The 16,666-nt window shown below is 33.8% G+C and overlaps 1 protein-coding gene across 6 annotated transcripts in view; it reads right to left on the bottom strand.

Annotated features, from left to right (window-relative positions):
• LOC150095352 (lethal(3)malignant brain tumor-like protein 4) overlaps positions 1-16,666 on the bottom strand; it is a 381,800-nt gene that overhangs the window by 260,081 nt on the left and 105,053 nt on the right. For all 6 annotated transcript variants that reach the window (XM_090410238.1, XM_090410241.1, XM_090410242.1 and 3 more), the window contains one exon: positions 1,257-1,443. In XM_090410238.1, the coding sequence (XP_090266364.1) occupies positions 1,257-1,443 (187 nt within the window). The remainder of the gene's footprint in view (positions 1-1,256; positions 1,444-16,666) is intronic.

The following is a 16,666-nucleotide window of genomic DNA, read 5'->3' as shown; positions in this document are numbered from 1 at the left end:
ATGAAATATTTAAGGATGAAGAATTCATGCTCAAGAGATTTTTTGTTTGGTGCCAGGACTCCCCATCCATGTGGCAGAGAGAGAGAGAGAGAGAGAGAGACATATAAATGATATCTTGCAGCTTATGGCTGTGCATGCACAGCTCAAATCATTCCTGGAAACTAGCTAAGAGTGGGGCTATGAAGCATGCAAGGTTTGGGTCTGTTTGCAATAAGTAGTGTGTGTTGTTGAATGGGTTGTCGTTAGATGTTATGAGCGTATCTTCGACCAGTGTTCAAGGAGAAATATGTGGATATATAAATATGGGGAGACCAAAATGGTCCTTCTGATGAGTCTTTGGACTCCATAATGTAGCATACATAATAATAAATAATAATAACATTTTCTAATAATCAGACCACATTTATTGTAAAAACGATTGAAAAATTACAAGAATCCCTCTCTCTCATTGAATAGTTTAATAAAATATGGTATTCAGGATATTTATTAAAATTTATCGATTCATTTCAATTTTGGTTTTAATAAAACATTTCAATAGCAAAATTAGGTGGGGGGGGGGTGTCCATAGTATATTTGTGATGATGATAATGAATGGTGTCATTATTTAAGAATGCTATCATGAATGTACTATTTTATTGTTTTCTATAATTTTCTTACTTGTATTTATAATGATAAACATTACTGAAACATAGCCTAAATATACTTTTCAGTTTTATCTCATCTCATCATCTTCTTTTTTCTTTTACCCTCTTTTACCTTGTGGTGTCGAGGGTTTCTTAATCATCTGACCTCAAACCGTTCACAGGATAAGGTGGTCAGCCCTACTGCATGAACTTCTATACAACAAATGAAGCAAAGCTATACTAATGAAATTTTACTATTCATTAGTAAATATATTAATAAGAGAATTTAAAAATGAGTGTATTGCTTCTCAGTATTATAGCAGAGCACAAAATACTACTGCTGGTTGGTTTGTTATGCACAGTACTTTTAAATGCAGAGATGATATCAAAAAAAATGCTTTATGTATAACAAATTATCATTCATGTTTTTTATTAAATAATCTAAATCAAAAAAAGTTATAAATTTTGATAATACTATATATAATTAAGTGCATTTTTTTTCAAGAAATTAGTAGGAATAACATACTACAATTCAGAATAAAAAAATAAATAAATAAAAACATAAAAGTAGAATATGAAAAACATACAAAATACAAATAAGAAGTGTAAGAAACAGCCAAGCAAACTAATAACCTTGTAGAGTTTCTTTCTTTTCCTCAAGAATACTTGTTCCAGATTCCAACATAATGCTAGTTTTAATATCATCTTTGGAATCTTCAGAAACATATGATTTTACATCATCTTGTGCTTCATGAGTATCAGAAGAAATATCTGTATCATCATTGATCATTTCCAATGTACCAAATTCATTCAATTTAAACTAGTAAAAAATTTGAATAAAAATTATATTATTATAATCTGTAATTAAATTTCTAATAAAATTATAAAATTCAATGTAATAAAGCTTCATAAAGCTTCCTTTTTAAAACAAAAATATGCATTCCAATCAAAAGTTCCATCAGATGGCTCAAAAAAATGAAAACTTTAACAATAGTGGAAGGTCATTAGGTTTAAAAGAATGAATACAGAGTAAAAAAAAAAAAGTTTATTAGAACCTATGTTTAGTATCTGTCACAGAGACATTGTCAGGAACAAAATCTCAAACTTGTATTTTATTGTTCCTCTGTGTTGCATTCATTCCATTAAACCTAATAATCAGTTTAAACCAGCAAATAAGCCTAAATACTATAAAATAGTGGAAGGAAGAGTAAGGCAAAAAAGATTTAATCACTTCTAAAAATGTTCATGGGAGAAGCATGCTTCACATGTTTTTCATTTGATTTAGATGTGTCAAAAACAAGTCTAAAAGTATTTACTAAAATAAAGAGCCAAAAGGCTTCAGTTCAGCAATGCTTTGAGACCTTAGTTGACCAGAGAGCTTAAGGAAATACACCTGCTGGCATTTACGAGTCACCCTTTAGAAATGCCTGGACAGCGTTCATGTTTTCTAAAGTGGTCTGCACTAGGGCAACTCATAAATGCTGGTGGGTGTATTCCCATAAGCTCTCTGGTGAACTTATTTTTATGAAACTTTCATAGTTTCTACATTCGGCTTTGAAATAATGCTGGATCTAATATCCACTCGAGTTTTATAAAATCTAAAAGTATCTTTTTGATGTCAGTATATGTGAATCCCACCCACTCGCCAATGGACATAAATCTCTTGTTCACTGGTACCTTGAACAGGCTAAGGTTAAGAAATCCAGAAATCATACTCTAGAGACCAAACATGGAATTTTTTCATGCCACTTCAAGGTCTCAAAGCATGTTGATGATTCCACACTGCACAATGAAATTCATTTACAACCATCAACCATTTACAAGTATCCATGCCTGCACTGAAATGTAACCACTTTCTACAATCTACTGGCAGTAGAAAGAATTTCACTCAGGCTGGCAGGCATGAATCTCATAAAACTGTGTGTTTAGATTTTGTGTGTGTGTGTGCACGCACGTGCACACACATACACATGTGTCGGACAGTATTAATACCAACTATTATACAAAACTAAAATAAAATACCAAAGTGTTTTTCACATGCTATCCCAAAAATTGCCGGCCTGGTTGGCTGAATGGTTAGCATATCTACTCTACAGCCAGAAGGCTGCATGTTCAAATCCCATGGATGTTTGTGACTGTAGAAATATTAGTAGTGGTGGTGGGCAGTAGATGCCGTTGATCTATGTAGATGATGAGGTTTGCTCTAGTTGGTGGATTTGAGTGATGGAGACAGAGAGTTGTAGAGTGGTTGTCCTCTCTCAATGAGTGTTTGGACTGCCTGGAGGTGTCATGTAATAATAATGAATGCAGTTATAGTTATTTAGTGTTAACACCAAGATAGCTAAAGCTATGAGGTAAATCTATTGTGTTAATTTTGTGTGTACCTTTGCTAATCAATTTTATGTTTTGTAGGGGAAAGAAAAAGAAAATGTACCATCTCCTCTACATTTAAGTTAAGCTAACTGAGTTTCAGTTGAAAAAGCTCAGAAAATCTCCTTGCATTCTCATGAAAAGTTTTTAAAAATGATATTAGCCATATTGTGTTAGTCTTCAAACATGTTTTTATGGGATTTTAGACTGCCATCACATATAGAGGTGCTTTATCAGGCAACCACAATGAAAATCAGTCATCATTCATGGGACAAACCTAATAAATTTCTGAACTGGAAAATGTCTTTATAAACATCTGCACTAATAGTGAAAGCAGAACTTGCAGCTTGTCTCGGGCAAAGTGAAAACATGGCTCATACCATCAGGAAAAGCAAAAGCAGCAGAATACTTTTTTTTTCTGATCTCACTTCTATCAGCCTTCAGTATCTTTCATCAAAAATAAAGTCAATTTATTGCAGCACAGGTCGTATTCTCATTTTCAGCCATAGCACATCATATGAACCTTGAACACATATGATAGATAAAAACAAGAAAAATTTTATAAGAAACTGCATTAGCTTACACAAGCAGAGGTTTGCATATAAGGCAGTTGAAAGTAGCTAAAGTGAAATTAAAAAAGTTCCAACCAGTACTTTTTTCATTTCTAATTTAATTTTTAATTTAAGCTGCACAAGCAACTAATTTTTTTAAATTTTAGTTACTTGTGCAGCAAGCAACTTATTTCAATACAAATTACTAAAATCCACAAATAACTGAAATCTAGGTACTTAAGAAACTTCCACTTAAGAACTAAATTATCCTTAACCTCCCTACCAGCAAGGTGGATGAAATAGTGAGACCAAATCGCACTTCTTATCCATGTTATTCAATAGATGTTGCAGAATCGTATCCAGATTTAGCTGGACGTCTATATACATCGTGGCTGGCTGGGGGAGTTAATAAAGTTTATAATGGACAACTATTACCTGTAAACAACTTTACTGAAAAATTAAAGAATTTAAACTAGTGTAGAGTTAGCAATCTTAAGAAAAGTCTTTGCTTTACTTTTTTTTTATTCTTTGACAATAATATTTAACAGCGCAATATATGCTTCAAGATTAAGATAAATACATCTCCACTCATATGCACAATAAGTTGCATATAAGTATTAGAGTACAACAGAATTAATAAAACAAAAATAAATGCATTCTATAACTTTAGTATATATTCATGACAATGAAATTTTGATATTAATAACTGAGAAATATTATACCCAGATGCCAATACACAATTATGGTCTATTTTTCCAGACATTTTTTACATAGAAAAAAAGTCTGGAAAAATTATTAATTGGTATAAGACCTGACACAGGGAATCTCAAACTAGATAATGATGAGAGGAATGGTGGGAATCTGTGCTAAAGAGTGAACATGTTATATAATTTTGTTAATGAGAGGAATGTGCATTATCATGGAAACAATTATGACAAAAAAAGTGATTGTGTGTCCATCCAATTTGGGCTTATTAAGTAAAGCATTGGATGAGAAACGAGATCTGCAAGTTGCCCAACTGAATCATACAGACTACACAAGTGAGTATACAAAAAAAGGCATAATGGGTAACTTATGTCTGTACACAAATGTCAGGAGTATAAGAAACAATGGATAGAATTTATTGTCTTGTGAACATGTTTGGAGACTTGGCTATCAGAGGGATATACTAACTGGTACTGAGTATCAATTGAGTATATAGAAGAGGAGGGGTATGCTGCTCAGAAACAAACCTTGGCACATAAAGATAAGGAAGTCATTTTGGCTCTTTACAAGGCCATCACTTGGACTATTGTGAACAAATCTGGCCTCCTGGTTTCTGTAGTGATTCTATAAAGTGGAGAGAGTGTAAAAAATGATATCAGAATTGTAGAATATACAGATTATAAAAACTGACTGAAAGTTTGTGGACTGCAGACACTAGCAAACAAGAGAAAGAGGGATGATATGATTAAGACACAAATTTCTGAAAGGGTCATATGGGATATCAGTAGATGGAATTTTCCATTTTATGAAGGATGGGGATACGAGAAGGCATCCATAGAGGTTGAGAATGAATGCAGTGAAGAAGAGGTTAGAGCTAGATTTTTCTCTCAAGAATGGTGCATGATTGGAATGGATTGCCTTTAGAGGTTATGTGTGTGCAGGTAGTGCAAATGAATGAATGAATGAATTCAAGAAAATGTATGATAGTGTAGATGATATGTAGCCTCCCTCAGTATGCCCCTGACTCCTGGGAGATCTTAATAACAAACAACGAAGTCGTTCATTAGTTTAATGTGTTTAAAATTCATAAATTTATAATAATCTTTATAACAATTATATTAACATTCAATGAATTCAAAATGTATAATTTATACTGGCCTATAATTATTGTGCTGGCCTGGTTGGCCAAGTGGTTAGCATATCTACTCTCCAGGCAAAGGCTGCAGGTTCACATCCTGCCTAGGGCATGGATGTTTGTGTTAGTCTTTCATCTTCATGCAACTGTATATACACTCTCCCAATATGGAGTGGGTCACCATGGGAGAAGAAGGCCCAACCCTTCTGCAATGTGAGAGGCTTTCACCCAGCAATGGGAAAGATACAGGCTGAATATCATTATCATCAGAAATAATGTAATATACAGTAAAACAAAGATTATATAAAAAATCATACATCCTTTATTATTCAGTATACTGATATAAATGCAGAAATTATTGTTGAAAATATATTAAAAATACTGTATAATTTTACAGCTCCTTAGAAGTGTCTTAATCTTTTATAATACAGAAGTGATGTACTTTCCCCCTGCCTCTTTTTTTTTTTTTTTTTTTTTGAAATGGGAATAATTTCATATTCTTTTTTATGCAACTCTCACTTACAAAAGGTAGGTTTTTAATATACAGTACAGTGGTAGCAAAGGTAGACTAAGGATTTTTTTCCTATTTTTATTAATTTTATATATTTTGTGCATTTTTATTTATTTATTTTTATTTTTTTGATAATCTGGAAACCCTACTCTAAAGACCAAACAAAATTTTTTTCAAGTTAATTCAAGCCTTCAAATAGCACACTAGACAATGAAATTCATCTCCCACCTAAAGCTTACATACATTATATTGGCAAAAGTATTTGGTCACCTAGTTGTAGTAAAAAAATCAGTTTTAATTACATTTCTAGTACTAAGTGGGTCACCTCTGGCCTGATGTTGATGACAGCTGTCTGGAGCAAATTCAGCATTTTAATTTATCCCAAAGATGGGAATGAGGTCTGGACTTGAGCCAGCCAGTTCAACACTTCAACATTGTTTTGTAGAAACCAGTCTCGGATACGCAGTGTAGTATGGCATGGAGCACTGCCATGCTGAAACATGCAAGGGTCACTGCCAAAGTACTTCTACAGCGTTGGAAGCACGAAGTTGTCCAGGATATCCAAATAGCCATCACACATCATGGTTTTGGGCACGTCCACCAATAAAACAAGCCCAATCTACAACTGAAACATCCCCATATCATTACTGAGTCTCCACAAAACTTGACAATTTGAACGTTGCAGTCCTGCCAGAACTGTTACCCAGATCCACACACAACCATCAGAGTAAAACATCTGGAATCATCTACGGTTCAGGAATGGTCCAAACATCGTTTGGCATTGGGAAGGGATTATGTGTCTTGTTCACAGCAGCTCTGCCATGGTAACCTAAGGCATGACTCTCTGCGGATAGTTCTAGTCTGAAAGATCTCCCTGACAGACTAGAACTATCTTGCAATTTTCAGGATGACTGCAAGGTCAGAGCTCATTGATTTCAGTCAGTGACCTCCCAGGGCATTTTCCTGCTCTGGTAGTACCATCAACGAATGACATAAACAATGGTGGATTTCAATATACTGAGATGGGTAGCAATGTCATAGATAGAAAGACCACTGATGTGATACCCAACTACCATCCTATGTTGAAAATCTGTCAGTTCAGTTGAATGTGTCATCTTGACATGAGTATAGTGAAAAAATGCAGCACATCCCTCCTTTTATTAGCAGATTTACACAGACACCTACTGGATTGTAGGATCCAAAATTTGCATGCTACATAAGGTTGTCCAAATACTTTTTGTCAACACAGTGCATATCTTACTGATCTTTTGATGTTGCCAGTTAACACATCAAAATTTTCTCAATTTTTTTTTTCTTTTTCTACACAATAACAAGTAATCTTCAACAATGTCTACATAAGAACTGTTTCACTATTCTATCAAAAATCTAAGTAAAATATCATTGGCAGTCAGAATAATGTGTTTGTAATACCATTATTTTTTATTTGCTTTGCTTACAGTTACATTTTTCCTTAACTACACTACCAGCCACTATCTGTTTTACACATTAATCAAAATATGAATGTGAAGCAAGAGATGGAGCAACAAGGATAAGAAGCATCAATGACTTCCGTGTAGGACTTTAGAGTCACCCACATGGTTGAGCTTAGTATTGTGTGATATTTGTGTATATGTTACATTAGTTTTTTTTTTGTAATCCCTGAAGATGTCTCAGTGACTGAGATGAAATATAGGAAGTATTAAACTGTTTTAATCCTTTCTGAGTGCTGTATATAATCCATTAAGCCTCCAACATGACATCAATTACTTCATTGCAAGGTATGACAATCTTTCATGCACTCGGGAGAACAGTAAACCATATTAACTTTCTTTCCTAGCTGCATCTCAAAGGCAGTGCTATGGAAAGCAAAAAAAATGCTTATTTACAGTATATAGGATAGTTCTCTTTTGGAGATATTAGAGAGACTAAACATAAACATTATATTTTTATATTTCTAGTTATCATATCATATGCTACCTTGGTTGGTTGAGTTAATGTACCCACTATCCAACCAACAAGTTGCAAGTCTGAATCTCACTGTATGCATGAATGTTTCTCATTGTCTTTAGGTGGCAGTACCTGATGTGAGACCACTCAACTTTGGAGGCCAAATGGCTTGAAAGAATTCTATGTTTGGTCTCTAAAGTGAGGTTTGTGAAGTATACGAAAATAAATAAAATAATAAAAATTGATGGGGGGGGGATCCTCATCCCCTGGGTACTAATGTACTATAGGCTCACAGCTTTTTGTGAGTGGGAGACAAATAAAATGTATATACAGAAAATTGTAGTTTGTTGTTAATGGCAAGAAAAAAGAAATAAAACTTTGCAAGCAAACTGATGCATTTTGTTACTAACTCAGACTGCTATATCACATCAAATGGAGTTATTATAACAGAACACAACTGAGAAAGTTCATCATCAAATTCCAGCTATGTACATTCAAGGGATGTAGAGGATAGTATGACAGCATCAGCATCCTCTACACTATATGACTACATTATTACTAGCTTCTTATCAACAATTTTCCTCCAAATTAATATACTTTTGTAAGCCTACATTGCAGACTTCTAGGGGGCAACTCACTATGTCAATCCATCTAGAGTTTGGTATTCTTCAGCATCTCTTGCCCATCATCCTGGAATCAGACTTATTCTACTAGGCTTTCGTCTACCATTCTAGTCAAGTGACCATATCTACCTTAGGTTAGTTCTGCTCACACATTCTTGTATGCTAATAATGTTGAGTTGCTTTCTAAAAACTTCATTTTCAAAAAAGTCTACCATCTGTTAACTCCCTAATTGTTCTCAGAGCTCTCTCATGTACACCATCAGTATATGCATATACAGGTGTCCTATAACATTTTTATCTAATTAAATAAATATAAACTTAAATATTCTGTTTCTAATTACCAGTTTCTGATGTTAGTGTATCCGTATTGTGACAAAAGCACAATTAATTGTAATTTTGTTTTGTACAGTAATGCATTGTTAATATACATATTTTCACATACTGTTAAATTTTAACAAAGTAAACTTATGTGATTCAGGGAAAAGAAGGAGTAGCTATAGTATTCAACACTAAATACAAGCCTGATCTTGAATGGCAGACAATATCACGTAGAGTGATGTGGGTAAATATCAAAATGGGGAACTGGACAATGACACTTATTTGTGCTATGGTCCCACAGAAGGTTCTACTAAGGTAAAAGTGGAGGAATTTTCTGAAGCTTTAGAGAAAGCAACCAGCACAATGAAAAAGGAAAAGCTCATCCTTGTTGGAGATCTAAATAGCAGAGTAGGAAATGATTATCAGACATGGAAAAATATTTTGGGAAAATTTCAAGAAATGAGCAAAGCTAATAATAATGGCAAATACCTCTTGGATTTCTGCTCAGGACATGAACTGGTTATTACTAACTATGTTCCAACATAAAAACGTGCACAAATTCACATGGAGAGAAGAGGCAAGGAATAAGAAAAGTCTCATTGACTATGTTATTGTTAATAGTGATGTTTTCTCACTGGTGCAGGACACTACAGTGTACAGAGGATTTGAAATTGGAAGTGATCACCATTTAGTCTTGAGCAGGATAAAAGTGAATTTCATATTGAAAAGGAGAACATGTAAGAAAGTTTTAAAATGAATAAAAGTTGAGCAGCTCTCAGATGTGAACTGTAGACTAAATTACACAAACATTATTCAAGAAAAAATAAAGAAGTTTGAGAACAGGAACCAAATCTTGAAGATTCAGTGGCAAGACCTGAATAAATATTAACTGATTCAGTGAGAGAGGCATGTGGTGAGGTTGTCTGCAAGGACAGAAATCAGAACTCCATGGCAGACACAGGAAGTTAAAGAGGCAGTGAATAAAAAAAGAAGAAAGCATATTGAAAGTTCCTGGTGAATAAGTCAGCTTGTGATCATAGAAAACACAGAGACAAATGTAAGAAAGCTAAACACTGTGTAAAACTAGCTAAACAAAAGCCATGGGAGGACTTTGGCAAGAACATAGAAAATAAATATCAGAAATGTGGCAAAATATTTTGGAGGCTGTTGAAAAAGCTCAGAAATGGAGGAAAGAGTGCTGTAAAAGGAATTAGAGATGATAAAGGTAACATAAAAACTGGAGAAAAAGATATTATTGATGTATGGAGTAATTACTTCGACAAATTAATCGGAAAAAGACCCAGAGGAAGAGCAAGATATAGGTGGATTGATACAGTAAAAAGTGCCTTAGAAGACAGAAATATATATATATGATAATGTTGGAGTCTTGACTGGTAACAGATTGTTTGAGGGAAAATTGTATATAGGAAGTTAGTACTGATGTAAGTTTTTCATGTAGTACTATCATGATATCCTGTACATCCCTTGAGGGTACATGTCAGGTTAGGAATTTGATGATGACTTACATGATTGTTAGTTGGTACATCCGACATAAGAATTACAAGTTAATGTTTTGAATATGTTTAGAATGCATAAGTTTAAAAGACTTAGTTCACTGAAAGTGAGAGATTTTACCATGTTCAAAAAAGTGTCGTGAAGATAACATGTAATGGCAGTGGCTTATCTCACTTCATGACTGACCAGGAACCAGAAGTATGATGCACACTGGAGCATTAGTAGTGAAAAGAACACAGTAACTAGTAAACAGCTGAAAGCTGCAGGAGAGAGGCATAAATATGTAGAGGCATGAAAGATTTTTGGAACAAGATAGAAAAAGTTCCATTGGTAACAGTTGTTCATAAAGAAAGAAGTTTAAAAGATTTTAGCTGTTATATTATTTTCGAATAACTGAAATAACAGTTGTATAAGAAATTAAAGGAACTTTGGAACCTGATAAATGAAGATTTTCGTATAGAATGAGAAATATTTATCAGATATTCAAGGCTCTTAGAATAGTAATGATGTAATGGCTGTTTTTTGAAATTAGATACAGCATATTTTGATTAAGGATTCTACTTAAGTAGAATTTTAAGTGTTTGATCATTTTTCTTGGAAATCCTTGCTACAGTAACAGGGGGAAAAAAAAGTTGTGAATATAGAAGGAAAAAGAAGATAGAATGTTTTGTGTAATTTTTCTAGAAGGCATTCAACAGTGTTCAAAATTCAGGATTTTATGGTTCAAGTCAAGGGGAGACACCTCTATTGTTGTTTTGTATATTTTAAAGAAACATTTGATTCTGTCAATAGAGGAAAACTTATTCAAATATTAACAAAGAAAAATACACTTTGAAACACTAAGATTTGTTTCAAACTACTATCAGAATACAAATGCAGTAGTTCAATATAAAAATATCAAACTAAACAATCTGAAATCAAACAAGGAGTTATACAAGGATGCCCACTCTTCCCATGCCTTTTTAACATTTTTATCCAAGAACTCATTAAAGAAGCACTGTCCTCAGCAAAAGGAGTAAAAGTCAATCAATGGAGGACAAATCACACATATCATATATGCAGATGATGTAGTAATTATAGCAGATAACAAATCAAATATGCAATCCCAGGTTGCAAAATTACAAGAAATCTAGAATTTATGCAAATAACACTTAATCAGTAAACCATAGAACAAGTTACTAGTTTTAATTACCTAGGAGCATATCTGACTTCAATTTTAAATGACACATAGCAACAATAAAACACAGACTCTCTCTCTATAGAATTGTCAATGATGAATGAACTTAATAAAAATTGGAAAACAACAAAATTCCTACAATTCTAAAAATAAAATTATACAAAAGTTAATTATATACAAAATTATAAAAAATATATAAAATTATACAAAATTATACAAGAGAGGAAATGGTTGGCTTTTGAAATTAAATGCTTCAGAAAAATCAACAGAACTCACTGGACAGAACACAAGACTAATGCACAGTGTTGCAAGATTTGAATATCCTTATCCCAACAATTCTTAACACAGTTAAAAAGCATCAACTCCATTGGTTAGTCACATTGTGCGAATGGAACTAAGCAGACTTCCTTGCTTAGTATTTGAGGGAACTATGGAGAGTATAAGATCCAGGGTAAATTGAGATTAACATAGTATAAAGTCCTTAGAACTGTGTTGAACTTTCAAAACTGATGCATATGAAAGGGCTTACTTTGGACAGAGAATGGTAGAAGGCTATTATCCACTGGTACTCAACATGTGAATTAATGATTTTGAAGTAGATGGGGAAAAATGGTAGTAGTTAACAATTTTGTGCTCCTAGGATCTCGAATTGATAAAGATGGGTACTGAAGAAGTTAGAAGAAGATTATTACTCAGGAAGAAAGCAATGACAAATTTAAGCAAGATCTTTAAACATATTAGCCTCATAACAAAAATCAGAATCGTGAAAGCAATGGTATCCCCCTGTGGTACTGTATGGATGTGAAAGTTGGACCCTGAGAAGGAGTGAAAGAAGGAAGATAGATGCATTTGAATTATGGGTTTGGAGAGGCTTACTAAGAATACCATGGATTGCAAAGCAAACCAATAAATCAGTGATAGACAGAATAAAGCCAGATTGCTCCCTCGAAGCCATGATCATCAAGCAAAAATGGACAGACAAAATTCCCCATACTTTGGACATATTATACGAGCAAATAACAGTCTGGGGAAGATGATGATGCTTGCTAAAGTTGATGGAAGTAGGAAGAGGATGGATGGAGTTAAAGAAGCAACTGGAATGCGCCTGGAAATTCTGAAAGATCTGAGTGGAGAGGGTATGTTCGTAGAATCACCAGGAGTCGAAAACGACTCGATGCAACATAACCCATCTTGAGGATGGAAGAGATGAAGAATATTTTCAGAGTAGATAGAGCAAATGAGATGGGGGAAGGCATATTACTAATTATAGCCAAAAAGAGTAGGAATTCAATGAAAGGGGTGAGAAAGGGGTGCAATGAAATGGAAAGCAATAAATTCAAGACCATCTAGTGTAGGACAGTAACGATACCTCTTGCCTTAGAAGGCAAGTGATGTGAAGTCATTAGCCTCTATATACGAGTAGCTCATGAATATATTTCACATGCAAAACATTGTTTTGCTTCCCCTTGGGTAAAGGATTAAAACCAAGTACAGGTAACTTTCGTATAATGCGGATGTTAGGTTCCATAGAAATGGTGCGTTATATAAATCGCATTATACGAGACATAGATCACATAGAAAAGAAAAAGTTAGGTTCCGAAATCGTTTTTTTTTTTAAATTATATAAACAACAATGACATATCCAACAAAAACAATATTTTTATTTAATTCAGGTAATCCATGCAAGTTAAGAAAACAAACTATGACAAATGCGTAGTATAAAATTATAAAAATTACAAATTGTACATAAATTTCATTGTACATAATGCATAAATGTTTTATACATAATAAAATAAAGCACATATGTTAATCATCATCACCGTCTTCAGAAAGAACATTTCGTAGATGTTCTTTAAGTGGCCATCACCACTTGAAATCTCTTGGACATCATTTGTATAATTCTCATTGCATACTTCGGCTGGTTTAGTCATCAAGAAGTCAGTAATAAGACTTTGCTTTCCACTATGTTACAATTTTCAATGAGGGATAATAAATTTGCAATGAGGGATCATTATCCGTAAAATAACTTCCTAACTTTCTTGCCAAGTTCAATCCTTCTGCTAATTTCTTTAAACTGAATTCTTTAATGGATTCATCACAATCAGAATCTTCGGCAGAACTTTCGACACCATCTATTAATTGTACCAGTTCCTCCTCATTTAAATCTGTTTCTCTATCAGTTAATTCACTAATTTCATTTTCAACCATATCACAAAAGCCCTCTCCACCAAAAATGTGTGCGATGTTTATTATACAGCATAGCTCGACATCCACTGGAGGTACGAAATTATTCCATCGAATATTCCATTACGGCTTCAGGCCATATTTTTTTCCAGCAAACATTCAGCACAGAGGGTTGTAATTCCTTAATGGACAGAGAAATAATTTTTACACAAATTCAATATTGAAAACTCTTTCCATACTTGAGGCAGTGTCATATTTGGATTATATTCCATTTTTCCCAAAATTAATTGAACATATTATATTTGCCGAATATAATATGACTTAAATGTGGATATTATTCCTTGATTGAGTGGTTGAATAAGTGAAATAGTATTAGGCAGCAAAAAATTATTTTAATATTCGGATGGCTTAAATTTGTTGGGTGGCCTGGTGCGTTATCTAAAATTAGTAGAATTTTGAAGTCCATATTCTTTTTCTTTGTGTAACTTTCTACATCGGGTACAAAACACTTGAAAAACCAATTTTCAAACATGCTAGCTGTAACCCATGCCTTTTTGTTGGCCCATCAATAAACAGGTAGGATGGACTTGTCGAGCCATTTCATTGCATGAGAATTTGCAGATCGTTTAATAAACATTGGTTTTGTCATGTAATCACCTGATGCATTAATACAAAACAGTACAGTAATTCTATCTTTGGAAACTTTGAATCCAGGAGCTGATCTTTCATTTTTAGAAATATAAGTGCGTTTTGGCATTTTTTTCCACTATAACCCAGATTCATCCGCATTGAACACCTGGTCTGCACTATAACCACCTTCTTTAATGATTTTTAAAAGTTCTGCTGGGCATTTCCGGGCAGCTTCAACATCTGCTGATTCTTCCTGGATTTTAAGATTATACAAAGAAAACTGCTTTTTAAAGTTTTCGAACCAACCCTTACTGGCAGAAAATCCATGCTGAGAGATTTCTTCTGAAGAATCTTGATCATTCTTTTAAATGTTTATAAACTTTGAGAGCTTTTTGCTTAATAAGATGTCCATCCAGAGTAATTTTCTTTTGAGTGCAATCTTCTATCCAAATCATTAGAGATTTCTCCATTTTTTTCTATTAGAATTTTGCTTAAGTCTATACAGCGTAGTTTCTGTGAGAGGGGACATGTGATTTATTAGTTATCGCCGTTTTTATTCCATCTGTTTCTAATTGCACTATTTGTTGAGAATGACACAGACTGCAAAAGCCCTCTGTACAGTACCTTATTCAGTGATACAATAAAACTAATTCGATATTTATAACTACTTGCACGATACGGGCAGACACAAATTTAACGAAGATAAAATTTGATTTTTAACCTGCAGTGAAAAATATGTAAAAATAAAATAAAATAAAAAAAATTAGGGTTACTAGAAATTGTAGACCACGTTATATCAAAACCGGTTTGAACAAGGGATACCACAATTTGTAGACCGCGTTATATCGAAACCGCATTGTATAAGTACCACGTTATACAATGATGGTGAAAGGTAAAAAAACCTTTCACCATCTTTCCAGAAGTTTTTATTAATAAGGTCTAGTACCTTTTGGCTACTTGTATATGAGATATATATGACTTCTGCATTACTTCTACCTTGGTATCTCTCCCGGGTCTGGTTTCCACTGATAAAACCTCAATAAAGGTTGAAACCAGTCTGGATAGTGGCCCTCAAAATTATGCATAGCATTTTACTTGTCTGAAAGGGTGTGTACTTTGCATTATGGGATACATACTAAGGCAAGTGATGTGAAGTCATTAGCCTCTATATACAAGTAGCTCAGACATGAATATATTTCACATGCAAAACATTGTTTTGCTTCCTTGGGTAAAGGATTAAAACCAAGTATATAATTTCTTGGTATCTTTAATGCATAATAAAACCAAGGTAAAAAAAAATTCAATGTAGTGTAATACAGATTAACAGGAAAATATATATACTTATATAGTTGGTTGCTACTATTCGCAACCAATAGATGCAAATGGTATGCATTGGCAAATAAACCAACGAGTAGAGGGTGGGTAATTATTATGGGGACACCGATTAAAAGGAGGAACAGTCATATGGGAGAAAGCAAATGGAATTTATGGCGATACTAAGGAATAATTACTTAAAGCATGTGATGGATGGTAAACTGATTTTAGGGGATTGAGAGTGCTGAATCTTATGATTGCATTGAAGGATTTATCTAGAACCAAGGTGATTACATTGCCACCAACTGATAGATCGTGTAGTTTTGATCTGGGAGGTGGCCAATGTTCCTTCTAAGTATGTACTGCCTTTTTTTTTTTATTGGTGTGCATGCACACCAATCAAAAAGGCAGTACAGACACCTAGTAACTGTATGCACACAATTTTTACTTTCAGAATTTCTAATTTACATTCAATAATTTTTGAATGGACTATAAAAAGATTGTAATTTATGCAGTGTATCCTATTCTCACTATTGTGAGCACAGATTATGGTGCACATCAAGTCTGAGACCAGAAATCTGTACATAAAATGTTTTTCATACACACACATAGTTGTTAGAGAATTGAAAAAGAAGAAATTTTCATGACTAGTGTACGGGAGAACTGGGGTGTTCATCCTTGGAAATTAAGAAAGAGTTTAGTTAGCAAGGGTTGAGGACCAGATTTTTTTGCTTGAAAAGTGATGAATGAGTGGAATGGATTGCCAGAGTCAGTTGCGAGTGCTGTTCATTTGCAAGCAAATGAACAGCACACACAACTTGAAAGTTCATTTGAAGCAAATTCATTTGTTGATGAATTTGCTTCAAATTCATCAGCAAATGAATTTGCTGATGAAAAAAGCACCTGCACAGCACCTGTGCAGGTGCTTTTTGTGCAGGTGATTTGCACAGCACCTGTCATGCTTTGCATGACAGGTGCTGTGCAAATGATGGTTAATATTTGATTTTTGGGATATTAGTCTAGAGTCCATGGAGATGTCAATAATAATAATAAATTGGTTCTC

This window comes from Typopeltis vanoorti, chromosome 20, assembly GCF_054136105.1.
Source record: "Typopeltis vanoorti isolate ZY-2024b chromosome 20, IOZ_Tvanoo_1.0, whole genome shotgun sequence".
Classification (NCBI taxonomy): Eukaryota; Metazoa; Arthropoda; class Arachnida; order Uropygi; family Thelyphonidae; genus Typopeltis; species Typopeltis vanoorti.
The sequence above is the reverse complement of the archived record's forward strand: the minus strand, read 5'-3'. Positions and strand labels throughout refer to the sequence as shown.